General features: G+C 32.4%; 3 protein-coding genes across 3 annotated transcripts; 1 reads left to right on the plus strand and 2 right to left on the minus strand.

The window, feature by feature from the left end:
- Nucleotides 1-1,285: 1,285 nt before the first annotated feature.
- On the plus strand, nucleotides 1,286-6,392 carry LOC105328029 (G-protein coupled receptor 157). Its single transcript, XM_034482043.2, has 3 exons — nucleotides 1,286-1,928; nucleotides 5,279-5,496; nucleotides 5,582-6,392. Exons 1-3 carry the CDS (start codon nucleotides 1,460-1,462, stop codon nucleotides 5,921-5,923), a joined length of 1,029 nt encoding a protein of 342 aa, XP_034337934.2. The 5' UTR covers nucleotides 1,286-1,459; the 3' UTR covers nucleotides 5,924-6,392.
- Nucleotides 6,393-6,593: 201 nt separating this feature from the next.
- Nucleotides 6,594-9,479, minus strand: LOC105330829 (multiple epidermal growth factor-like domains protein 10). The gene is made up of 5 exons (XM_011432747.4): nucleotides 9,297-9,479; nucleotides 9,168-9,211; nucleotides 8,776-8,907; nucleotides 8,659-8,697; nucleotides 6,594-8,221 (listed from the first exon to the last, which is right to left on the minus strand). The coding sequence occupies exons 1-5, from the start codon at nucleotides 9,404-9,406 to the stop codon at nucleotides 7,794-7,796; spliced, it is 753 nt and encodes a 250-aa protein (XP_011431049.3). The 5' UTR covers nucleotides 9,407-9,479; the 3' UTR covers nucleotides 6,594-7,793.
- A 2,712-nt stretch (nucleotides 9,480-12,191) lies between these two features.
- On the minus strand, nucleotides 12,192-14,227 carry LOC136273326 (uncharacterized). Its single transcript, XM_066077761.1, has 5 exons — nucleotides 14,072-14,227; nucleotides 13,940-13,983; nucleotides 13,540-13,671; nucleotides 13,423-13,461; nucleotides 12,192-12,985 (listed from the first exon to the last, which is right to left on the minus strand). The coding sequence occupies exons 1-5, from the start codon at nucleotides 14,179-14,181 to the stop codon at nucleotides 12,480-12,482; spliced, it is 831 nt and encodes a 276-aa protein (XP_065933833.1). The 5' UTR covers nucleotides 14,182-14,227; the 3' UTR covers nucleotides 12,192-12,479.
- Nucleotides 14,228-27,170: the final 12,943 nt, after the last annotated feature.

The following is a 27,170-nucleotide window of genomic DNA, read 5'->3' on the forward strand; positions in this document are numbered from 1 at the left end:
CATTTCACGTAAATATCAGTAACAAAAGCTGTTCAATTTTCCTATCAATCGTGCAATTGTATATATTTTAAGTTTTCTATCAATAAATGAAATATTTGAGGATTTTTCTTAAGTCGTTTTTACTGATTAACTTTGAATGTTTCTATTTAAATCCATAATATAACTTCTTTTTTGACACTTTCATATTCATTAGTAAAGTTTTTTAATTTATAAAAAAGCAATTTTTAACAATTTCCATTTCTCTCATATGATAAAAACACATGATATGAAATGAATTATAGTTGACATATATAAAGTTTTTGTTTCAAAACTGATATCAAATATGGAGTAATTAGTGGTAAAAATAAGGTTTCAAGCCTGTCATTTTAAGTTTCGATACACCAAAATTAGAGAATCTTACGGGTTTTTTTTGTTTGGTTTTTTTTTGCTGCGAACAGGATATTTTAGAGATTAAAATTTGGTCTTATTGATGCATAATATGATTATCTAAATTTAGATTTTGTGTGTGTCAGATTGTGTAATTTAATGAATTAAACTATATATTAAAAGAGCGACAACTTCTAAGTTTTGTCTCTAATGCAATTATGGTCAATAGAGCGTTCAGAATGCTAAAATGAAAGTCTTTGTATACATGTAGTTATAAAACTGCACGAGCAGAACTCTGCCCCTGATTCCCAATTCCAACTTATTTGATTTTTAAAACCATTTCAATATAAACAACCATCCGTTTATGGAAATTGATATAAAAGTTTTAGGTAAAATAAAAATACTCCAGAGATATTTTAAAGCAAAAATTTTGTTATAGCATTTCATTCTATTGAATGAAAATCTGAAACATGGTTTTAATATGCAATTAAAATCTTCATTTTACATTTAATTTTCAAGCTAATTATAAATATGTTAATTGCAATGCTACTAGTGTTTGTCAGTTCTTAGTTTGTATCAAATAAGATGCATGTATATTCTTTTTATCCAGAAACCTAGGTGTAAACAAAAAAAGCTTAAGCCTTGTATACAAAGATTATTGAACACTTTTTCTTGCATATTATTTGACAATTTGGACGATTATTAAAAAAACTCTATATAAATATTTTAGTCATTTAAATGGGGGAAATAAAATTGGAAAAGTCTAGCTTTAATTAGGCTAATGTTCCTCTAAATTAAAAAGATATATTTCCGTTAAACGACGTTGTTCATAAAATAGACTCCTATCATCGTTTCAGATAATTAAATTATCTGAGAAGGACTTGACCACATACGAGCGGATGTTATGGTTGCTGTGTAAACTGATTGCCTGGCTGATAAAATCCAGTGGTAAAAATCCACAGGTATATAATTATAAGTCAACTCATGTATTTGGAATGAATATAATATCTACACATCCGAGATTACTCACAAGCGCACTACCTATGTCAACTTATTTGATAAGTATATTATTAGTGACACTGTCCATGTAGCAATGTCGGGTATTAAACGATATTATGAAGACCAGCCGTCGGTACAAAATCAGACCACCTACTCCCTAGATTACCGACCAAGTCTTGCTCTTACAGGACTCAGCAGTTCCCTATCTGTTATTGGATCTCTGATTATCTTTTTAAGTTTCTATAAGGATCGAGTGCGGAGCTTTACTTTTCGTATTCTTGTTTGTCTCACTGTAGCGGACTTTTTAAACGCTGTGGGTAACATTCTTGGTGTTATCAGATACTCACGGTTTGGTTCTAGCCTCGTCATTACACAACCTTCTTCTTGTGATTCGGACAATCTTTGTGTCAGCCAAAGCTTCATTACAGTCGTCGCTAGTCTGTCATCCTTTTGGTGGACGTTCCTGGCGGCATTGAACCATCTCTTGCATTATCGAGGAAGTCATTGTTTGGAGTCTCGAGTAATATGGATCCTCTCTCATACCGTAGGATGGGGAATCCCTCGTAAGTAAATATTAATAGTAAAAGCTAAACGTACATTCGAACCTTTAACAAACTTAAGTGAAAAGATCACCGATACATGTAAATGGAACGCCAATAAGGACAATTTCATATAATATGAATTAGTATATCTTTTATATGCTATTGTAAAATCGTTATATGTAGTCGTAACATCAGTGTGTATACTGCTTACATCATTATCCTCAAAGGTAAAATTTTTATATACAGTGGTAAAACCTTCAAATGCAGTTTTAATATCATTAAATTATGTTATAAGTACGAAAGCCGAGAGGCTCATTCGAGATTCGAGATTCAAAATACGAGATTCGAAATACGAGTCTCAAAATTCGAAATTCGAGATTCAATATCTAAAATAACTAATCAAATCAAGGATCTAAAAACATGTATCCTAACGACATCAAACCTTTCTAAATAAAGATCATCTGTACATGCTCTTTTAAATAAATAAATGCTATGTTCACTGCTCCCTAGAATGCACAGAATATAAAAGTAGACTACATGTAGTAATAATGCAGTGTGTTTCGTGGATCTAAGAAGTAATTTTGTTTGCCCTGGTGCTGATGCGTTTGAACCCTGTGTATTTTACCATCAATAGTTTAAACCCCGGGTTTATTCACCCCTGTTGTGTAAAAATGCGGTTATGGTAAAGAGCTTCATAAGCGGAGCCATTTTTTTTTCGGGGGGGGGGGGGGGTCATATGCCAGTTTTCAATAATTTTACTATGTAGATTTAACAAGCTTCAATTTTCCCGAAGAGGGGGTCCAGACCCCCTGATCCCCTCCTGTCTAGATCCACGCATGAAGATTAGTACCTAAATTATATGTTTTACATGTACTATGGTTATAACTAATCATTGAGATATTATCACATCATAAGGAATTATTAATTAATATAATTTTTTTCCTTTTCTTGAGTAAACGGCTTATTATGAGTCTTACTTTTGACATTGTTTTCATATAGAAGGATACATATTCTGTACAATCAAAGGTAGGGATAATAGGGTGCCAATTTGTTCACATTGCCGATTTCTTGGCAGAGAACAGTAAAACTTTAAAAATTTGGCTGTGCATGAATTTTTCAAAATTTATTATTGTAGTTTGTTATAATTCATTCATTGATATATCAAATAATATTGTGTGTGGTGTGGGGAATGCAGGGAAGATGTCGGCAATTTATCTCAAATAATCAGTGCAAAAAAAAACAAATATGCTGTTATTTGTTTTCTATCCAGCAAATACATTGATAAAAAATGATAACGTTACATAACATAGATTAATTTAATGTGTACATATGGTCAACGTACATGAAATTCTAATATACAAGGAGGCGGACGTATCAGACGGGGTTCCAGAAAAATAAATTCCTAAAATGATCGGTTGAATTACAAATATATGCTTTGAAAATTGTTTTAAACTATCGCACGGGTCAAAATGCATGATATAAGTTATGTACAGTGTAATTGGAAACTTTCATTTTATATCAATATGTATTAACTATTATTCCAACTGAGAGTATAGCACAAACAATACATGTCCTTTACCGGCACCACCCCCCTCACCATAAAAAATGAAACAATTGTCGTTTTATTTGCTAAACATGTGTGGAGAAAAACTTGTTCAAGATTTTTCTAAAGGACATTCCCGAGTCTTTTAAAATTAATTTCGTCATATTTTTTATTTAGGTTCATTTGTGTATATTGTGGTCCATTTGGGTAAATAGATGCACCAGCGCAGCTCTAATTTATATATAATTAGATCATAAATTCGAAATATTTTCAAAAATTGATAGCTTTAAAACCAGTGGATAAAAAGGGAACGCAATGGTACAGTAGGATACCTGTTTATCAAAAGTAAAACTACTCATAATTTATTTGTAGTGCATCGTAATGGAGCTACACAGAAAGTTTGAATTTAATTTTCCGAAACAAAACGAAAAAATAAACCTGTCAAACGAAGAGAAAACGAAGTGGGGACAGAATAACTGACAAATTAAATGAGGACTATAGCCCCCCCCCCCCCCCCCCCCCTGAAATTTGTATACTGAAAACAGATCATTGAGTACAACCCATCCGCACACAATTTAAGAAAATTTCATGTTTTTTTTATATCATTTTAGCTGAATCTGATGTATATAACATCACAAATACCCCAAAACCCCTCGCGGAAAAGGAAATGCTAGAGAGAGAGAGAGAGAGAGAGAGAGAGAGAGAGAGAGAGAGAGAGAGAGAGAGTCGATGTAAATCACACGTGCGCTACCACCGTTGAAATTAAAGCTTGCTAGTCGGTCTGCCCTACCCTAGCTACCTCCTCTCTTTTCACCTTTAAGAGGCTTAATTATCGTCTTTATATGCTTTTATCAAATCAAATCAATTTCAAATTCTAAATCAAAATTGAATTTGACACTACAAAACAAACTCTCTCTCTCTCTCTCTCTCTCTCTCTCTCTCTCTCTCTCTCTCTCTCTCTCTCTCTCTCTCTCTCTCTCTCTCTCTCTCTCTCTCATCTCGACAAAGGCATTGATACTCTACAATATACTATTCCTATCTGGATTGTTGTCGTTGAGGTTGTAAATCTTTATCTTCTATGGTTTAAAACTTTTTGAACTTCATCATAACCTATATTTTGATATGTTAATTATTTCACTGAATTTCGTTTCATAGCTAAAACCACATTCAGTTTTAATTATTTACATTGAACAGATCTTTCTTCGCGAGCCGATTTTCACACAGTTGGGGCGAATATACTACGGATTAAATGTTTTGGGGAAAAATACATACAGGGCAAACAAAATCACATAGTTTCGCAAATCTCACTGTGTTTTCACTAATTCAATTTTTATACTGTGTGGGGTTAATTCATCAAATTTAATTTAACCATTTTATAACCACTATATAAGAGCTATTAAGCTAGACATTTATTTGTAGGAAAGAGCTTGTACGAATGATCTTTATTTAGAACAGGTTAATGTTGCTAGGATAGAGGTTTCAGATCCATAATTTGATTGGTTAATTTAGATATTGAATCTCAAATTTCGAATCTTGAATATAGTATGTCGAATCTCGTATTTTGAATCTCGAATCTCAAATGAGCCTTCTCGACTTTCGTACATAAGATTGTTATGTGCAGCAGTTTTAATTCATTCTGTGTAATAAATAACTCTTTATATTATGTGATAAACTCATTATATACAGACAATTGACTTTAAAATTGGTAGCTATGGCTTTCCATATTTGTGTATAACACTTTAAGTCTATTCAAATGTGTCTCCGACGCTTAAGTTGTTCCATAATGCAAATGAATATTCCATTTTTTCCTATGGGACTTTGTTTTCAGTGTTAATAGCTACTGTTGCCCTTTCTTTTGACGTTTTGGGTGAGGGGTTTTCTGCCGGTAGTGGTCCTTGGTGTTGGATCAAGGATTGTGAAAGCATTAAACCGAGTCCTATATTCTGGATGCTGATAACGGGGAAAGCTTGGGAGATTGCAGCTTATCTTGGCATTCCAGCAATCTACATCGTTTTGAAATGTCAGCAGTACTGTCGTTATAGAAAGGTTGGAATCCTGTTTATTAAAATCTTAAACATTGAATAGATTAAAATGAATGACTTCTCTCTTCATGGTTTATTTTTTTTTATAGAACAGTAGGTTTCCACGAATATCAGGCTATCAACAGTCATACAACTCTATTTCACAGCAAGATCATTCTATTAACCAAGTATCCCATTCAGAAGACAGATTTGGCATTCTGTGGATATTCCTATATTTGTACGTTACTCGAGTCTGGGGAAGTGCTCGGTTTTTTATTTTTGTTGGTCATAATGGTTCGCCGTATTTACCAGTTGTCGACAAGGTTGATAACGTATTAATGTATTTTCAGAGTGTAGGAGACAGTGCTCAAGCCTTTGTAAATTTCATGGGCTTTGTTTTGTTGCCGTATCTTTACAAATGTTGCAAACAAAGAAACAATTCTATTTTATAATTTGTAAGATGACTCGAATTTTTGCTTGTAATAATTTACAGGTTATGATGTTGTGAACATTAACTTAAATGAAAAAATTAATAATATGTAAATGGCCTGTCGTTTCTAATGTGTATGTTATAATTTTGTTTTCCTTGTGGTTTACTTTTATCAAAGTTTTCTTTATAACACTATTGCAAATATTCAAATAAACCTGTTTCATTTTATATTAGCAGCCTAAGCTTAAGCACAGTGCTATATACTTGCATCATATATTATGAAGTTTCACAACCATATCAACTGACAATAATCAATCGGTGAAAATATGAAGAACATGTGGGGGTCATTTTGACCAAGTTAATATGCATTTCTGTAATGATTTGGGGAAAAGTTAATTCAATTCGATATAAATGAAACCATAAGGAATATTAAAGCTAACATAGTTTGCGGTCTAATGTGTTTCACACAAAGATTCCATAATGTCACTCATGTTTCCTATTTGCTATCAATAAACGGATTAAAGAATTCAAGTATGTCAAACTGGAAAAATAGCCCTGTATTTATAATAATTTTCGATACATGTCAGAAACTTCTAATTAAAGATTGATTTTAAAAACAGATTTTTTTTAAAAATGACTCTCGAATTCACATTTATATATCGTATAGCTTTTGGTCGAAATAAAAACAATAGTTGACAAGTACACTTCTTTAAACTAAAAGACAGCATGAAAAAATGACAATAACTAAGTTTCAACCATCTCAAAAATCCATAAAACGAATACAGATTCAAAGCAGAGCAACACAGACCTCTAAAAAGATAGAGGCAGGATCTGGTACCATGGAGGAGTGAGCATCCTCTGCTGACCGGTCACACCCGCCGTGTGCTCTTTGTCGTAATGTTGCATGCAACATTGAAGTTGTGGGGTTTTTTTCTGTGCAACCCAAACACCATACAGCTAAACACATTGTTCTTTAGGTAAAAACTAAGATTGGACATTTTTAATAGATAGTATTGTTATTGTCATCTTATCATATTAACAGTCTCCAGGGGTAATACTGTTTTTTGAAGGGCCCTTATAAATAGGCATGTGATAACTTGGAGTTTTTTCACTTAGCATTTTTCAAATTGGTACTTACTTCAACTAGTTACACCGTTAAAACTTAAATACAAGTGGAGTCTACAAAAATGGTTTTGTGTTGTTTGTTATATAAACGCAATGACCGTTAGAATTTGAAAATTTAGGGAGAAGGTTCTGTCACTCCGAACTAAGGAAAAGGAATATTTTTTTAATAATACATCATTAATTATTCGTTAAGTCCGGCTTATCGCACAATCTTCCTTTTTGAATGTCATGCAAGTTGTACAAGGAACAATTAAATTGTGATTCAAATCGTTTACTAATTCAACTTATAGGCTTATAGGCTAATGTTAAAAGATTCTAAATTTTACTTTTCTTGGCACAATAGTCAGTCTTTAACAAAAAACTATATTTAAGCTATAAAAAAATTGTTTATTGATTTTTTCTCTGAAATATTTTTTTTCAAATGGTGATTTTATTTGTTTATACTACACCAGATAATTTTATTAATATTAAGATAATTTTAAATGTTAATTTTAAAAGACCATTTTTCCTTCAATATATCTTGTATTGAGATGTACCTTACGACTCATGGCGAAAACAGTTTGACATTAAATGCTTGGATATAAACTAAACTTGTTTGCCCCAGTGATAAATATGTCCATATTTACAAAATACACGATAAAAGCAAAATATTTTACAGGAATAAACATTAAATAAACACGTGCTTGCTGAATAGTAGATTCTTTCCAATAATTGCAAATTCCTCCACTTGACGTGGTTTTAATTTATTTACACCCCTAATTTTCTTTTCACAACCCGCTCTCTCCCTCTCCGAATAAGAGTTTCTGGTATTCATAAGACGTCGTTTTCTCTTCTTGTGCTAACTCGTCTGTATTGGTACCTTTAATTGTATCAGTTGTGTTGTTGTCTTCAACGTCTTGATAGAAGTGAGCTTCATTGGTGTTTTCAGGAAGCGGTCTCCCAAGGACGCTTCCAACATGTCTGTAACTGTTCATTTTCATCTGACGCGTGCACTGCTCGGAATCATCCATAGTTTCAACGGTAGTCTGTAACTCATGACTTTCTACTGCCTGAGTCTGCTTGTTCTGTTTTCGTCTGTAGAGAAGAACTAGCAGCAATACTATCGTAAAGAAACTCACACACAGCGCAACGCTGATTGCTGCTACGACGGATCGGAGGTAATAACTATCATCGATAGGTGTATCTGTTGCTTCATCTAAAATCGAAGTCTTTCAGTGATTAGTACTAAATAAAATTAAAACATACACTATAATTGCATCATTTTCTCTGGGGCGCTGCCCTTTTAAACTTTTTAAAAATGCGTTTTAGCTTTACAAAAATGTTAATAAATATATAAAACTTTCAAAATTAGTTCAAAGGGTCCAATGTACTTTGTAGTATCCAAATAGAACATGTAAAAATAATAAAATGTAATAAAATACAAGCGAGATTGTGAACACAATTGTTTTGGGTACTCACTCCACTGATAAATATTTTATATTTCGAAACATTTTTTGGATTAACGGTTGTGTGGCCGGTTACCTAGACTTTTTTTTCAACTGTTAGATATCAATCAGACAATCGTCAATCTACAAATACTCACCAGAATAAATTCAGTTCCAAAACTTTACCAAAAAATATCTTGTCACTTACCATTTAACCCGGTGACGTTTTTCTTTAAATCCATATCAACTGGAAAGATAAATGCAAATGGCAAGAATATGAAGATGAATAGTCGTTGGTGTTACTAACTATAGAGCAAAAAGTTACCTATATCGGGTACACAGCCGTTAATTGGATCACAGAAACTTTCATTACATTGACATTCCTGTGAGCATCTGCTTCCAAAGTACGGGTATGTGCAAATTTTAGTGCAGTTTTTGCCATATGATCCCTCGCATTCTAAAAGGGTTAGATATAACAGGACTATAACTATAAGTAATAGTCATTGATTTGTTTCTCATGAAAGTGATTGAAGGTTATTTGTGTATTTGATAATAAATGTAAACATATTTTGCAAAGAAAAGTAATGATTGTTACATACAATCTGTATAAAACTAATGAGTTCTTTATATTTTACACTCTGTACTAACGTTGTATCAGTTGGGAGCAGTATATGTGATTTACATTAAACGAAACAATTAATTTCAAACCATACTTACCTACACATGTGTGATTGATCCAAACATAATTAATACAACAATACCTGAAAAAGAAGAGGAAAACAAGTTTTTTTTAACTGACTGTTAATCATTGTTAGTACATAGCATAGTTTGAGGGCATTGACTAACGTGCATGATCCATTATCGTTCCTTCCACAACATCCAAGGTCATTATTATCAATAGACTCTGAAACACTCAAACAAAGACATATGAAAAGTAAAAAGATGCATTGCCCCATTTGAAAACCTTAAAGTATTTAAGCTATTAAAATAACTTCAGTGTCACATGACTATCTACATGTTTAATTATGGCACTACATACAGGACCTAACAGGACCTAACTGTGAGAATTTCCTAAATCTGTCGTTTATTGTGTTTGCAACTTCCTAGTTGTACCATTAACACACAGGAAGACAATCGTCTCTGTTAAACTTTCAAATATATGTAAAACGGTCCTCATTAGTTTAAAGCAAAGTTTTGTTTTAAAAAGATAAAGTCTTTTTCAGTTCAAACTCTTGAGAATTATATTTCTCAATTAAAGAAAGCCTCCATCGATATTTAATAGAATTATATTTTTTTTTAAATGGCAAACAGATTACGACAAAATATTCATAAAAGGAATGATAGTGCTGAGTGTCAATCATCAAAAAATTTAAAACAATATGTAAGATGAAAGCAGTTATAAGTTACAAAAACTTATATAATGCCTAAACAAATTAACAATATTTATTGTATCAGAAGTTCTCCAAAAATATGAACCTTTCTTCTGGTTAATATTATCTGGAATGCATGTACATCAAACTTTCTGTGATATAACTGCGTATGCTGTTCTCTTAGTTTGATTGTTGATCTTTCTACTCCGATGCATACTCACATGAAATCCTAAATAGGTCCCAATTCACCTTTAAGATGTAAGTAAAAATAATGTCAACACGTGTAGTACCTCAGAAAATCAATTTCGTTTATAGGCGTGTTTAACAGAATTCATGTACATTGATTTTCGCAATGATAATAGGGAAGGGTGTTAGATAGTTTTCCTGGACACTTTCATAACTAGTTCAATTATTTATTCAAATTTTGAAGATTTCATACCTTTGTCATTAAGCTGTAGGTAACTTAGCCCTTTTTTTTTTTTTTAAACATTCGTGCTAAAATACAAGTATAATACCTATCACGTATTTCAAAATTGACCCACATAGATAGAATTATCATAAAGAAATTGACCCTAATTTAATTAATACACTGATAGGGAAGATAAAAATGAAATTAACATTCTGAAACCTTGATCCCTTAAATATTAAACATATGGGTCCTGGTTTATTTAAAGCCAAACTAAAATCCAATTTTGAAGTAAGTTTTGTTATTCAATGAAATTTAATTTCATCTTTTAAAAACCAGAAAAAACAGAATGGGGATTGATGGATTGATATGTTGAACAAGTCATCCTCTCCTTTTACATGGACCCAAAATGATTAATTAACTATAGTGTTTTCTTCTGTTTTATCTATCAACATATCTAAATATAATTGTGTAAACTAAACTTAGTTTTAAGAATGCTTATATTATGCACCGAAATATTTTTTAAAAAGAAATTAAAATGTAGTTATGAAAAGAAAAGTCAATATGGAAAAACCAAGACTGACGTGAATAACCGAGCGTGCTCTGATTAAGCCTGTGGAGTTCTATTTACTATCAACTCATATTTTTGTCATCTTCCTCCACGTAGTAAATTAAGTGGAGAATCAAACTTTTAAAATAATTCTAATAAATTATTATAATTCATCACAATTACAATATTTTGATATTGTATTGTTATTAAAGCGTAGATAAATAAATTTGAAAGGATAAAGTAGCTAATGAACATCGCAGAATAAAAAACTAAATTCTTTTTTTAAGTGAAAATAGCAGCTATTGAACTTTTTTTTTAAGGGGTTTTTTTTTGGGGAGGGGGGGGGTTGTTTTCAGTAATCACTGGCCATTTGCCGGGGGCACCAGGAAGAGGGCGTACTCTATCGTTACTTGACCGCTTCTACAGCCTATATTCTGTAGGATCATTTGGTTTTCTCTTCGAATTATTTGTTACGATTTAAAAAAAAAATGCATAACATGATACATTGAGCCGGAAGTCTTAAATAAAATTAATAATCTTAATTGATTTTTTCGTACTCCGATTCCGACGTAGAAATGATTATATAAGGTTGATTTTTTATAGTAAAATTGTCTTACAGTAACACAAGATAACAGAATACTCCGACTAAAGGCAATTTTGACTTATACTTCCCGTGAATGGTTCCTATGATTAGGGATTATCATTGTTCATTACAGCAGACCTTTATTAAGTAAATAATTGTTTAGTGGGACATTCCATTTCATTGCTTAAATACAACATTAACAATTCAATCAAAAATAAATAATTTAACAGAACTATGGGAAGATAAAAATACATCTTAATTAGTAGCTATAATAGCAATATTGGCTTTGTAATATATTTGTATATTATTCCCTTACAATGTTATCGAATTCACCTTTAACTGTATTTCACCTTTATCCAAGATACAGTGTTGAGTGCGGAATTGTGTAAAGGTTCCGTTCGTTTTTGCTACTCTAAATAACTAAAATGTTTGCACGCTTACGGCGAAATGCTACCTAGGAAGTAGATACTTAAACGTGTCCAGTGTAAATAAAGTTGTGCAGTACTTCAATAATTAATATTTACATTTTCCAGTGTCTGTGCCTGTGATAACACTACGTATCGATTTTGTACTATATGACCCATTACTTCAAATGGCGTGTAACTGAGGCGCCAGCGGGGTTTGCTTATTGATATTTAAATAATAAATCGTACAATGGCTTAAAAGTATATAAATATAAGTAATAAGAAACCATTCTGTGAATATTATGAGGTGATAATTTCGGTTGGGGCGTGATTAAATCTATCATAAAGCCCTTCGGCTAATAAATTTCTATGCATAGCATTATCAAAAACTAAATTCGTAATTTTAATCAATGTATTTTATTACCCTGTAAGAAACAATCACAATGTATTTTACATCCGACAAAAATCAATTATAAGCATTTCTTTCTGATCAATAGTCTGCTTAGAACAATATGGACCTTTTATTTACTACTCGGTTCCATACACAGACACTGCAATACTTGCTTAAGTCAATTTTACCCAAGTATACATCATGCATGAGCAGATGGGTAAAAAAATCAAACGGTAAGGCCAATTTTCATATGTTTGCATATAAAGATAATGGCGAGAATTATATACGCACACATTTCACATTTTCTGTGACTGGTACCAACTCATCAAAATATGGATTCGCTGTTCCCACTCAGTTGTACAACGTCTGCTAAACGTTCAACATTTTTATGACTATTATAAACATTTTGTCTGAATTCGCCCTTTCCGAATAAGAGTTTCTGGTATTCATAAGACGTCGTTTTCTCTTCTTGTGCTAACTCGTCTGTATTGGTACCTTTACTTGTATCAGTTGTGTTGTTGTCTTCAACGTCTTGATAGAAGTGAGCTTCATTGGTGTTTTCAGGAAGCGGTCTCCCAAGCACGCTTCCAACATGTCTGTAACTGTTCATTTTCATCTGACGCGTGCACTGCTTGGAATCATCCATAGTTTCACCGGCAGTTTGTAACTCATGACTTTCTGCTGCCTGAGTCTGCTTGTTCAGTTGTCGTCTGTAGAGAAGAACTAGCAGCAATACTATCGTAAAGAAACTCACACACAGCGCAACGCTGATTGCTGCTACGACGGATCGGAGGTAATAACTATCATCGGTAGGTGTTTCTGTTGCTTCATCTAAAATCGAAGTCTTTCAGTGATAAGTACTAAATAACACTAAAACATACACTATAATTACATCATTTTCTCTGGTGCGATGCCCTTTAAAACTTTTTAAAAATGCGTTTTAACTTTACAAAAATGTTAATCAATACTTCAAAACTTTCAAAATTAGTTCAAAGAGCCCAATGTACTCTGTAGTATCCAAATAGAACATGTAAAAATAATTAAATGTAATAAAATACAAGCGAGATTGTGAACAAAATTGTTTTTGGTACCCACTCCACTAATAAATATTTGATATTTTGAAACAGTTTCTGGATTAACGGTTGTGTGGCCGGTTACCTAGATTTTTTTTCAACTGTTAGATATCAATCAGACAATCGACAATCTACAAATACTCACCAGAATAAATTCAGTTCCAAAACTTTACCAAAAAATATCTTGTCACTTACCATTAACCCCTGTAGGGTTTTTCTTTAAATCCATATCAACTGGAAAGATAAATGCAAATGGCAAGAATATGAAGATGAATATTCTTTGATGTTACTAACTGTACTGTAAAAAGGTACCTATATCGAGCACACAGCCGTTAACTGGATTACAGAAACTTTCATTGCATTGACATATCTGTGAGCATCTGCTTCCAAAGTACGGGTATATGCAAATTTCAGTGCAGTTATAGCCATATGATCCTTCACAATCTGAAAGGGTTAGATATAATAGGACTATAGCTACAAGTAATAGCATTGTTATTTTTCTTCTGAAAGTGAGTGCAGGTCATGTGTATATTTGATAATAAATGTAAACATATTTTGCAAACAAAGTAATAATTGTTGTAAACAATCGGTATAAAACTGATGGGTTCTTTTTTATACATGTACATGTAATTTGCATTAAAGTTTTATCAGTTGGGAGCAGTATATTCGATTAACATTAAACGAAACAAAATAAAACTCAAACCATACTTACGTACACAAGTGTGATTGATCAATACAAAACTAACACAACAGTTTCTAAAAAAGAAAAGAAAAAACAAGTTATTTTTTAGATTGATTGTGAATTATTGTTAGTACATTGCATAGTTCAAAGGTATTGACTTACGTGCATGATCCATTTTTGTTCCTTCCACAACATCCAAGGTCATTATTATCAATAGACTCTGAAACACTCAAGCAAAGACATATGAAAAGTAAAAAGATGCATTGCCCCATTTGAAAACCTTTTTTGCTGATGTGTGATCAATAAGTATTTAAGTTATTAAAATAACTTCAGTGTCACATGACTATCTACATGTTTAATTGTGGCACTACATACAGGACCTAACTGTGAGAATTTCCTAAATCTGTCGTTTATTGTGTTTGCAACTTCCTAGTTGTACCGTTAACACGCAGGAAGACAATCGTCTCTGTTTAACTTTCAAATATATGTAAAACGGTCCTCATTAGTTTAAAGCAAAGTTTTGTTTTAAAAAGATAAAGTCTTTTTCAGTTCAAACTCTGGAGAATTATATTTCTCAATTAAAGAAAACCTCCATCGATACTAGTATTTAATAGAATTATATTTTTAAAAAATTGGCAAACAGATTACGACACAATATTCATAAAAGGAATGATAGTGCTGAGTGTCAATCATCAAAAAAATTAAAACAAAATGTAAGATGAAAGCAAGTATAAGTTACAAAAACTTATATAATGCCTAAACAAATTGACAATATTTATTGTATTGGAATTTCTCCCAAAATATGAAATTTTCTTCTGGTTAATATTACCTGGAATGCATGTGCATCAAACTTTCTGTGATATAACTGCGTATGCTGTTCTCTTAATTTGATTGTTGATCTTTGTACTCCGATGCATACTCACATGAAATCCTAAATAGGCCCCAATTCACCTTTAAGATGTTAGTAAAAATAATGTCAACACGTGTAGTACATGTACCTCGGAAAATCAGTTTCGTTTATAGGCGTGTTTAACAGAATGTATGTACATTGATTTTTGCAATGTTAATAGGGAAGGGTGTTAGTTTTCCCGGACACTTTCAGATCTAGTTCAATTATTTATTCAAATTTTGAAGATTTCATACCTTTGTCATAAGTAACTTAGCCCTTTATAAAAAAAATATTCGTGCTAATATACAAGTATAATACCTATATCACGTATTTCAAAATTGACCTACATAGATAGAATTATCATGAAGAAATCGACCCTAATTTAATTAATACACTGATAGGGAAGATAAAAATGAAATTAACATTCTAAAACCTTGATCCCTTAAATATTAAACATATGGGTCCTGGTTTATTTAAAGCCAAATAAAAATCCAATTTTGAAGTATGCTTTGTTATTCAATGAAATTTAATTTCATCTTTTAAAAACCAGAAAAAACAGAATGGGGATTGATAGATTGATATGTTGAACAACTCATCCTCTCCTTTTACATGGACCCAAAATGATTAATTAACTATAGTGTTTCTTCTGTTTTATCTATCAACATATCTAAATATAATTGTGTAAACTAAACTTAGTTTTAAGAATGCTTATATTATGCACCGAAATATTTTTTAAAAAGAAATTAAAATGTAGTTATGAAAAGAAAAGTTAATATGGAAAAACCAAGACTGACGTGAATAACCGAGCGTGCTCTGATTAAGCCTGTGGAGTTCTATTTACTATCAACTCATATTTTTGTCATCTTCCTCCACGTAGTAAATTAAGTGGAGAATCAAACTTTTAAAATAATTCTAATAAATTATTATAATTCATCACAATTACAATATTTTGATATTGTATTGTTATTAAAGCGTAGATAAATAAATTTGAAAGGATAAAGTAGCTAATGAACATCGCAGAATAAAAAACTAAATTCTTTTTTTAAGTGAAAATAGCAGCTATTGAAGTTTTTTTTTAAGGGTTTTTTTTTTTGGGGGGGGGGGGTTGTTTTCAGTAATCACTGGCCATTTGCCGGGGGCACCAGGAAGAGGGCGTACTCTATCGTTACTTGACCGCTTCTACAGCCTATATTCTGTGGGATCATTTGGTTTTCTCTTCGAATTATTTGTTACGATTTAAAAAAAAATGCATAACATGATACATTGAGCCGGAAGTCTTAAATAAAATTAATAATCTTAATTGATTTTTTCGTACTCCGATTCCGACGTAGAAATGATCATATAAGGTTGATTTTTTATAGTAAAATTGTCTTACAGTAACACAAGATAACAGAATACTCCGACTAAAGGCAATTTTGACTTATACTTCCCGTGAATGGTTCCTATGATTAGGGATTATCATTGTTCATTACAGCAGACCTTTATTAAGTAAATAATTGTTTAGTGGGACATTCCATTTCATTGCTTAAATACAACATTAACAATTCAATCAAAAATAAATAATTTAACAGAACTATGGGAAGATAAAAATACATCTTAATTAGTAGCTATAATAGCAATGTTGGCTTTGTAATATATTTGTATATTATTCCCTTACAATGTTATTGAATTCACCATTAACCGTATTTCACCTTTATCCAAGCTACAGTGTTGAGTGCGGAATTGTGTAAAGGTTCCGTTCGTTTTGGCTACTCTAAATAACTAAAATGTTCGCACGCTTACGGCGAAATGCTACCTAGAAAGTAGATACTTAAACGTGTCCAGTGTAAATAAAGTTGTGCAGTACTTCAATAATTAATATTTACATTTTCCAGAGTCTGTGCCTGTGATAACACTACGTATCGATTTTGTACTATATAACCCATAACTTCAAATGGCGTATAACTGAGGCGCCAGCGGGGTTTGCTTATTTATATTTAAATAATAAATCGTACAATGGCTTGAAATTATATAAATATAATTCTACTACAGTTATTGTCGAGATCAAAGAGATGCCGCGGACATTATTTTCCAATATACCACGAACGTCATCAGTAAATTATTAGATCAGAAATACCTATTTTTTTCGCACTGATAATGAAAGTATTACGGTCGCGGTCACTGTACCCTGAGGAAAAAAGAACCTTAGAGAAAGACTCTACCGTTAACGAATCAAGAGGAAAACCAGACTTCAGATCAGTCGAGTATGATGGCAAGTCTTGCGTGGTAACGCTAGATGATAAACAAAAATCGAAAATACCGGCTAAACATGAAGAAAATATTTTCATTGGTGTAACCTATCGAAAGACCGCAAGATATTATCTATCGGGCATTGATAAAAAATCTACAAAGTCCGGAATAGCTAACTTTATCGAGTGCAAAGGAGTAAAAACAACCCATTTAATGTTATTTACACCGAAATATTACCGATCCCGCCTGTCTGCAAAAGTAAACATTCCGTTAGAATTTGTCAAAACTGTTGAAGCTCCCGATTTTTGGCCTGAAGGAGTTCGATGCAGGCGATGGATGAGTAATAGGGAATGGGAGGAAAAATGTGCGAACCAACTTGATAAGGAGGACTGGGACACTGACGTCCATGACAACTACTGATCAAACTCCCACTGACGTCCGTACCCAGACAAATACCTAAATATACATGTGGAACAAAACTAGTATTTTACACTTTACTATCTCAATGGTTGTGTTGATGACATGGAACGTAAGGGGTGTGATCTCATCTACAACTTGTTTGTCAACTCTTTTAGAAAAAGAAAAGTGTGATATTTTGGTCATAACAGAGCATAAACTTAAAGAAAGTACACACAATTATCTTGACTCTATTCACAATGAATATGCTTGTTTTGTCAAACTTGACGATGAAAATATAATGCACGGTAATTCGGCGTTCACCGGTAAAGGGGGCGTCGCTATCATGTATAAGAAATCCCTAATGTTTTCTGTAAAAGAAGTCAGTTGTTATAATACCAGACGAATTATAGGAATTAAACTCGATGATCATTCTGGTAACACATACTACATAATCGGTGTTTATTTGCCAGCTGATAGCAATATTGATGCTTACACGCAAGAACTTAGCATACTCGAAAATCTATACACATATTACTCATGTTATGGTAAAGTTATTATTGCAGGTGACTTCAACGGAAGTTTAGTTGACACAAGTGATACAAACCTGATTAAGGCGGAATTATTATCTAATTTTGTCTCCAAGTATCAATTGTGTATCCAAAACAAGGATTTTGTCGTTGAGGGGGAGCAGTTCACGTTTACCCAGAAGAGTACAACACTAGACTATATTCTTTTTGACAAACATGTCCTCAATGGGTTGAAACGGTATAAGATTATTGAAGAGGGTGCATTTTCCATCACATCTGATCATCTACCGGTTTTAGCATATTTTGACCTTAAAATTCAAAGGCACTCTCTAATGAACTCTAACACCATATTACCCGCATGGCACAAGGCAACACCTGAATCCATTGTAACATATAGAAACCAAGTGGAACGCAACATACACAAGTTACTACTAAGCGAAATCAGGGTGGATAAAGACATTGATAAATTCGTCAGTGATGTAACGGAAATATTAATTACTTGCGCTCAAAACTCGGTCCCCTTTTCTAAATACAACCCTTACACTAGACCAGAATGGACTAAATCTGTCAAAAATCTACATACAATTGAACGGAACAAACGTAGGGTATGGGTGTCCGAGGGAAGACCCCGTGGGATGGAATTTAAGCCATACCGAGAGTACAAGCGGGCAAAGCGACAATTTCGAAATGCTCTTAATGAGGAACACGAAAAATATATGCGAAAAGTATACAGTGACATTGACAAAGCCGCAGAAATTGACGTCCGCCTGTTTTGGAAATTAACCAAACGCAGAAAGCCAAGGAGATCCCGAATCTACCCAGAAATCCGCGACGAAGAAGGAGTTACTCATACAGACCCACAAGGTGTTACGGAAACGTTCGCTTCGTTCTATAGGAAACTATATACTCCGTTGGAGGACGATAGTTTCGATCACGCATTCAGAAACACGATTAGTGATAAGTACCAACATCTTACGACTGAATGTGAAGAGGATCCGGGGTATATACCAGGGGGTTAACTTACAACAGCAGAAATAACGTCAGCCATAAATACACTCAAATTACGTAAAGCACCCGGTGACGACTCTGTAACCAATGAACACATAATTCATGGTGGTGCATCACTTATCGCTTGTATTTTGAAGCTGTTTAATGCTATTGTGCAATATAACTATATCCCTCGCTGTTGGAAACGTGGTCTTATAGTTCCATTACATAAAGGAGGAAACAAGTCTAAAGATTCCTGCAACAACTACAGACCAATAGCCTTATTACCATGCCTCTTTAAACTTTTTGAAAAGGTTGTGTACAATCGAATCAATCAACAACTTTTACAAACTAAAGATTTTCCACATTCTCAACAACAGGGTTTTCAGAAGGAACTAGGTTGTCTGACAGCATCATTTAATCTCCAAGAGACAATAATACATAATTTAGAACAAGGAAGCAGTGTATTCGTATGTTTTCTTGACACCAGCAAGGCATTTGACACGGTGTGGAGGCCTGGACTAATGTTTAAACTATATGAACTTGGTATTAAGGGCAAATTATGGTCTCTCATTAACAAATGCCACCAAAACACCCTAAGCTCAATTGTCGTAAATCAAACTCGTTCAGAGTGGTTTCCCGTACAACAAGGTGTTCGACAGGGTGGCGTACTATCAACGTTCCTTTATCTTGTCTACATAAATGATCTCATCCATGCCATACAGTCCGGTAGTCCAAACACAGGTATACTCAATATACCTAGCAGCTGCACTTCCTTAGCAGATGACTTGGCTCTAATTGGTATTTCTCCGCTTGCGCTACAAACACTGTTAAATATTGCATACAACTATTCCTGCAAGTGGCGATTTACATTTAATGCGTCTAAATCATGTGTTCTACAGTTTCGCGCTAAAAAAGCTAAACTAGATAACACAAACTGGCATCTAGGTCCTGCAAAAGTGTCTTGTGAACAATCTTACAACCATCTAGGAATCGTAATCAACCACAAGTGTAAACTTTCGGATAGAATAAACGAAGCATGCAACAAAGGACGAAAATCCTACTTTGCATTATCCGATCTTGGCACACCATTTCTTAACCCTAATACGTTATCCCATCTATACAAAAAAATTGTACTCCCATCAGTGCTTTATGGATGCGAACTTTGGTGCAACTTGTCTCTAACAGACAAAAACAAACTAAACGCATTTCAACACTTTGTCTGTAAGAACTCGCTGGATTTACCAAAACTGTGCAGATCAGACATGTGCGAATCCTTTTTTGATGTATTACCTATCAACGCAGAGATTGACGTTCGGAAGCTTTTATTCTTTGGGAGACTTTGTCGTTTAGACCCAAAAACGTTAACAAAAAGGATATTTCTAACGAGATTATTTTCTTACTTACACGATCTTTCCGTAAATCAGTTTGGCTTTATTCCTGATATTATAAAGGTTCTCCAATCTTACAACCTTACAGTTTACTTGTGGGATTTTCTAAAAGACGGAACCTTTCCCGAGAAACCTTGCTGGAAGAAAATTGTCCGCAACAATGTTACTAATTCACACATTTCTCAACGAAAAGCGCGGATGTCTCATGACCCTGACTTCCTAGTTTTCACAGAAATTTTCAGAGAGTCAAAACCCTCCTCGATTTGGAATATACCTGAAAACTATTCGGAAATCAAACTCTGCAAGTTCATCTGTAAACTCTGCACAAGTGTAAGTTTCAATGGAAATCCCTATTCATGTATTCTGTGCGGTAAATCCTTTGTCGACGTGTTTCAACATTCTTCTTGTGTCTGCCCAGCTACTGTGGTAATACGTGAAAATTGGTGGAACATAATAACAAACTGTTTTAACATAGAATTATGCGCGGAATTATGTGGTCTTTCTGAAAACGACCTATTTCATGTACTTCTCGGGCGTCGTACAAATCATGAATCGGACAATAAATCATTCCACATTCTGAACTTCAATCTTGTTCGGGCGACAGCGGCAGCATACTTCCGATCCATAACAGTTGCCACTTCCGCTACTACCTGATCCACTTCAAGGCTATTACCCCTATGGGACACTGTAAATAACTTTTTCTCTTGTTTTCATTTTCATGTATGTGTACATGTAATGTGTGTGTGTGTGTGGGTGTGTGTGAGCGTGTGTGTGTGTGCATATATAAATTGTATATAATCATATGCTAGTTGTATGTTGTCATATCTCTTAACAGAGGAAATAAAGTATGATTGATTGATTGATCACAATTACAATATTTTGATATTGTATTGTTATTAAAGCGTAGATAAATAAATTTGAAAGGATAAAGTAGCTAATGAACATCGCAGAATAAAAAACTAAATTCTTTTTTTAAGTGAAAATAGCAGCTATTGAACTTTTTTTTTAAGGGTTTTTTTTTGGGGGGGGTTGTTTTCAGTAATCACTGGCCATTTGCCGGGGGCACCAGGAAGAGGGCGTACTCTATCGTTACTTGACCGCTTCTACAGCCTATATTCTGTGGGATCATTTGGTTTTCTCTTCGAATTATTTGTTACGATTTAAAAAAAAATGCATAACATAATACATTGAGCCGGAAGTCTTAAATAAAATTAATAATCTTAATTGATTTTTTCGTACTCCGATTCCGACGTAGAAATGATCATATAAGGTTGATTTTTTATAGTAAAATTGTCTTACAGTAACACAAGATAACAGAATACTCCGACTAAAGGCAATTTTGACTTATACTTCCCGTGAATGGTTCCTATGATTAGGGATTATCATTGTTCATTACAGCAGACCTTTATTAAGTAAATAATTGTTTAGTGGGACATTCCATTTCATTGCTTAAATACAACATTAACAATTCAATCAAAAATAAATAATTTAACAGAACTATGGGAAGATAAAAATACATCTTAATTAGTAGCTATAATAGCAATGTTGGCTTTGTAATATATTTGTATATTATTCCCTTACAATGTTATTGAATTCACCATTAACCGTATTTCACCTTTATCCAAGCTACAGTGTTGAGTGCGGAATTGTGTAAAGGTTCCGTTCGTTTTGGCTACTCTAAATAACTAAAATGTTCGCACGCTTACGGCGAAATGCTACCTAGAAAGTAGATACTTAAACGTGTCCAGTGTAAATAAAGTTGTGCAGTACTTCAATAATTAATATTTACATTTTCCAGTGTCTGTGCCTGTGATAACACTACGTATCGATTTTGTACTATATAACCCATAACTTCAAATGGCGTATAACTGAGGCGCCAGCGGGGTTTGCTTATTTATATTTAAATAATAAATCGTACAATGGCTTGAAATTATATAAATATAATTCTACTACAGTTATTGTCGAGATCAAAGAGATGCCGCGGACATTATTTTCCAATATACCACGAACGTCATCAGTAAATTATTAGATCAGAAATACCTATTTTTTTCGCACTGATAATGAAAGTACAACTTCAAACCGTAAAAAGTTTTAAAACCATGTCAATTTCACGTGTTAGTTCCAGTCAAAACGATGTGTATTGCCTCAAATGTTTATTTTTAAGAGATCAATGCGGCTGTTCCTAGGACCTCCCCAGCACATTTTCACTGCGTGCTTTTACATAAAATATATAACGTGTAGTAGTAATAATCGTATTAAATTACCCTTAAAATATTAGGAATATAACTCAAAGATATTTCATGAATAAGTGAAGAGTAATAAAAATCCAAAGAAAAATTTTGTCGTCTGCATGTGATTCCTTTGATCGATACACATGTAAACATTACTAACAAAACCATTGGGGTTACACGGAACAGCCGTCAAAATGACCTAGATCGTCTCTCTATAGGAGAAACGAAATGTAGAAATACTGGGCTGTTAGTAGAATAGAAATAAAGTTCTTGTTTTCGTGAATGTTGCAGGATAACCTCCTCGGTCTCGAAATGTTGTTTGAAATATAAAAGCCTCGGCTAACGCCTCGGCTTTTATATTTCTAAACAACATTTCTCGACCTCGGAGGTTATTCTGCAACATTCACGATAACTCGTACTTTATTTCTTAAGTAATAAGAAACCATTCTTTGAATATTATGATGTGATAATTTCGGTCGGGGCTTGATCAAATCTATCATAAAGCCCTTCGGGCCTTATTGGATTTGATCACGCCCCGACCGAAATTATCACCTCATAATACTAAAAAAATGATTCCTTATTCCTTAAATATATCAAAGTTCATGGTTGCTGTTACAATGACTTCTCTAATAAATTTCTATGCATAGCATTATCAAAAACAAAAATGCGTAATTTTAATCAATGTATTTTATTACCCTGTAAGAAACAATCACAATGTATTTTGCATCCGACAAAAATCAATTGTAAGCATTTCTTTCCGATCGATAGTCTGCTTAGAACAATATGGATTTTAAGACCTATTATTTACTACTCGGTTCTATACACAGGCACTGCAATACTTGCTTAAGTCAATTTTACCTAAGTATACATCATGCATGAGCAGATGGCTAAAAAATCAAATGGTAAGGCCAATTTTCATATGTTTGCATATAAAGATAATGGCGAGATTTAAATATGTACACATTTCACATTTTCTGTGACTGGTGTCAACTCATCAAAATATGGATTTGCTCTTCCCACTCAGTTGTTCAACGTCTGCTAAAAGGTCAAGATTTTTATGACTATTATAAAAATTTTGTCTGAATTCGAAATCAATCTCCAAGACAGATGTTCTTGATAATATCTATATCCTACTTATATCAATTTCATCTGAAAGAAACAATAAGTACAGAGTTAATGTATCCGTAATTTTGAAACATTCTGATTAACAATTTTTTTTTAATTTGGAATTTACGATTTTAAACCATCGTTATTTTCGAAAAGTACATATCTTTAATTATCAATAAAATAAATTACCAGGGGTTTTTTAACTTATATATAAGCATTATACTATATTACATGTATATCATATTATATTATATAATACATATATTACATATATTAATATATATTACATAGTTTAAAAGGCTCAAAAGGGACGTTGTGGATTATTAACTCGGAACTATTTCACTTACCGACTTGTTTGTTGAATGAAATGTAATTGGGCCCCTATAACTAAGTTTTTTTAATCTTGCAAACACTCATATTTTTGTAGCAGAGAGATTATAATTTCTCATTAAATATATAATTGCCTATAATGTTGATAAATAGGACAATGAAAACTTTGACATGATTAAAAGGCAATAAATTTGGTTTTTTTAGATGCCTTTGCAAGCATATATTTGACTTCTGACTTAAAATGTTCAAGACAGATGGAATACGTATCATTTTTATAAATACTCTACTGTTTGGTCTTAACTGTACAAATGTAGCAAATGAATACTAGTTATCTCAATGAGAAGTCTCAGATTTTCATTTTTTCTTATTGTAAATGTCAAACATTAAAATTAAAAAAAACAAAAACCATTCAGCTATAAAATCACAAAATATAATATGTTTAGTAGGAATATTGCGCCTAAATACAAACATTAAACAAGATTTAACAGTCTACTCTGAGTTAACAAAATACAACAATTATATATCAACATGAAACCATTATATGTATCAAAATATGTATTCCGTATTAACATAGTTTCTGAAATAAAAATCAAAAGCACCGAAAAAATTAAGCTGTCTTACATGATTAAAAAACTCATTATTTAGGTAAGATGTTTTATTCATAAATATTTGATAATTTCGTGGTACATGTAAAAATGTATAAATTCCCTAAAAAAATTTCTTGTCTTCTCTTTTCTTTACATTGCAAAAACTGGAGAATCGTTGTAAAAAAAAAAAAAAAAAAAAAAGAGAACAACTACTTTCAATTCAAGTATTTTTATAATATATACTGATCAAAAGTAAATTTAAAAATTCTTTTAGATTTTAGAATGGAGTAGATAGAAAAACTAAAATAACAAGTAAGATTGTTAATACAAATGTTTAAGTTTACTTTATTCCATGATTCTTTTTAACAGTTTGGGGATGAAGTTTTCATTTTTCAATACCAAGATTTTTTTTACAATTCTGATTCAAAAAAAGACGATTTACATTTACAATCACTTATCAATATATGTTTAGTTTCAAATATTTACAAAAAAGGTCTTGTCACTTCCCATTTAATTCAGTAGCTTTTGTCGTGAAAACCATATCAACTTGAAAGATAAATACAAACGGCAAGACAGTGAAGTTGTACTGCACTGTATAATTTATGCAAAAACATTGTACTAACTGAACTGTAAAATAAAGCAGTACCTATATCGGACACACACCCTTTTATTGAATCCCAATAACTCTCATTACATTGACATGTCTTGTTATTTTCTGCATCCTATTGATTTTATGAATCAATTTTTTTTTGTTATTACTGACGAACGTACATGATCCATTGGAGTTCTTTTCACAACAGCCAAGGTCAACAAATTGTGAAACGCTGAAGCAAATACACATGAAAAGCGAAAAGATGCATTCCTTCATTCTAAAATCTTTTCTGTTGATATATGATCAATAACTGATTAATTAGATTAACTCCATTGTCACATGACTCTCTATATATATTTAATTGTGGCACTAAATACAGGACTTAAGCGTAAGAAATTTCTAAATATGTCGTTTATTGTGGTTTTTCGTCCTAGTTGTACCACAAACACATTTGTACACAGGAAGACAACCGTCTCAGTTAAACTTTTAAAAGTATGAAAAATGGTACTTAATATATATTCTACATTTAAAGTGGCATGGTCACGATTTTGGTCAAAAATTATTTTTACGATTTTAATGTTTACAATGCATTAGTAAGGTAATAGCAATAGGCAACCAACATTTTAGAGTCATTTGTTGAGTTTTAAGTGAGTTACAGAGCGTACAATTCTTTGCTCTGTAACCAAAGATTTTGTTCACATTTTGAGTGTTGAAGTGAAATTTTTATTTTTAGACCTAAAATGAATGTTAAAGGTTAGGAACTGTATTTACTTATGCTTAAAATGAAAAACAAGACAGAATACCCGCTTGAAAAAGATTTTTACTGGTATACTGAATCTATGTCAAACAAAATAGTGCAAGTTATGTGACGCAAGGAAAACTTTTCCGTCTAAGAAGAATTGTCGTCATTAAGTTCATTAATTTTCCCTGACACTTTCAAATCTAGTTCAATCATTTGATTAAATCTTTAAGGTTTTATATCTATATCATTAAGCTGTAAGCAAAACTTCGCAATTTTAAACAATGAAATCATGCTTATATCATGCCAATATACATGTACAATATTTCAAATTGACTTTGATAAAACGAATAATCATGAAGATATCAAACCTAATCTTATTTATACATGTATATTGATAGTAAGATAGAATTTGAAATAACACATTGATACCTTGATCCCTAATATACCCTGCTTTATTTAAGGCATAAAATCCTAAAATTTTTAAGGTTTGAAGGTTTAAGACATGGAGTATACGCGCGAATCAATGGTAGACAAGAAATCTTGTTTGTAGACAACAAATTAATTATCTTACACTAGTATTTTTTAGTTTTATCTGTTTACATACAAAGTGATCTGAAGTTGGCAAAAATTTGTTTTAAGATACCAATGGATAGAAAATGTAAAGTTTATGAAAGAAAAATGAAAAATGCAGTAATGACATGGACGTCCGAGCATACTCTAGCCAGGACTGTGAAAGTTTATCAATTACCAAATTAAAATATTATTCACTGACATTTTCCTACACGTAGTAAAGTATAAAATTAGAACTAAAAAGATTTTGATTGATAATTCACCAAAATTACAAATAAAATATGTACTTAATGTTAAGTAACTGTAATTAAAACGTAAAAAAATAATCAAATTTAAAAAGGATAAGTAGCTAAGTAGCTATCTACATTTATGATAACCAGAACTGAAAGGTATCACTTTTAAATACAGAGCATTTATCTAATTTGGATAGTTCATATATAGAATTTCCTAAAGCAATAAAAATTAGCTAATAACCGTCATTTTTGTTAGATTTATGAGAGAGACACACATTTTAATAGCTACATGGACTCTTTATCATAGATTGGAGACAAAGGACTAAACAGAGAAAACTATATTGTAATGCTTTTTTTACGCAATCACGATGTAATGCTTAAGTGTTCTTTGTAAAACACGAAATACAGGAGGTAGTATACCAGACTAATAAATTGAATACTGTAGAA

Source organism: Magallana gigas, chromosome 3 (assembly GCF_963853765.1).
Source record: "Magallana gigas chromosome 3, xbMagGiga1.1, whole genome shotgun sequence".
In the NCBI taxonomy this organism is placed as follows: Eukaryota; Metazoa; Mollusca; class Bivalvia; order Ostreida; family Ostreidae; genus Magallana; species Magallana gigas.

Coding starts and splice junctions, on each gene's coding strand:
- LOC105328029 (XM_034482043.2), top strand. CDS start 1,460: ATGTCGGGTATTAAACGATATTATGAAGACCAGCCGTCGGTACAAAAT. Junction 1,929..5,278: donor CGTAGGATGGGGAATCCCTC/GTAAGTAAATAT, acceptor CTTTGTTTTCAG/TGTTAATAGCTACTGTTGCC. Junction 5,497..5,581: donor AGTACTGTCGTTATAGAAAG/GTTGGAATCCTG, acceptor TTTTTTTTATAG/AACAGTAGGTTTCCACGAAT.
- LOC105330829 (XM_011432747.4), bottom strand. CDS start 9,406: ATGGGGCAATGCATCTTTTTACTTTTCATATGTCTTTGTTTGAGTGTT. Junction 9,212..9,296: donor AACGATAATGGATCATGCAC/GTTAGTCAATGC, acceptor CTTCTTTTTCAG/GTATTGTTGTATTAATTATG. Junction 8,222..8,658: donor AAACGTCACCGGGTTAAATG/GTAAGTGACAAG, acceptor CTTCGATTTTAG/ATGAAGCAACAGATACACCT.
- LOC136273326 (XM_066077761.1), bottom strand. CDS start 14,181: ATGGGGCAATGCATCTTTTTACTTTTCATATGTCTTTGCTTGAGTGTT. Junction 13,984..14,071: donor AACAAAAATGGATCATGCAC/GTAAGTCAATAC, acceptor TTTCTTTTTTAG/AAACTGTTGTGTTAGTTTTG. Junction 13,672..13,939: donor GATCAATCACACTTGTGTAC/GTAAGTATGGTT, acceptor TAACCCTTTCAG/ATTGTGAAGGATCATATGGC.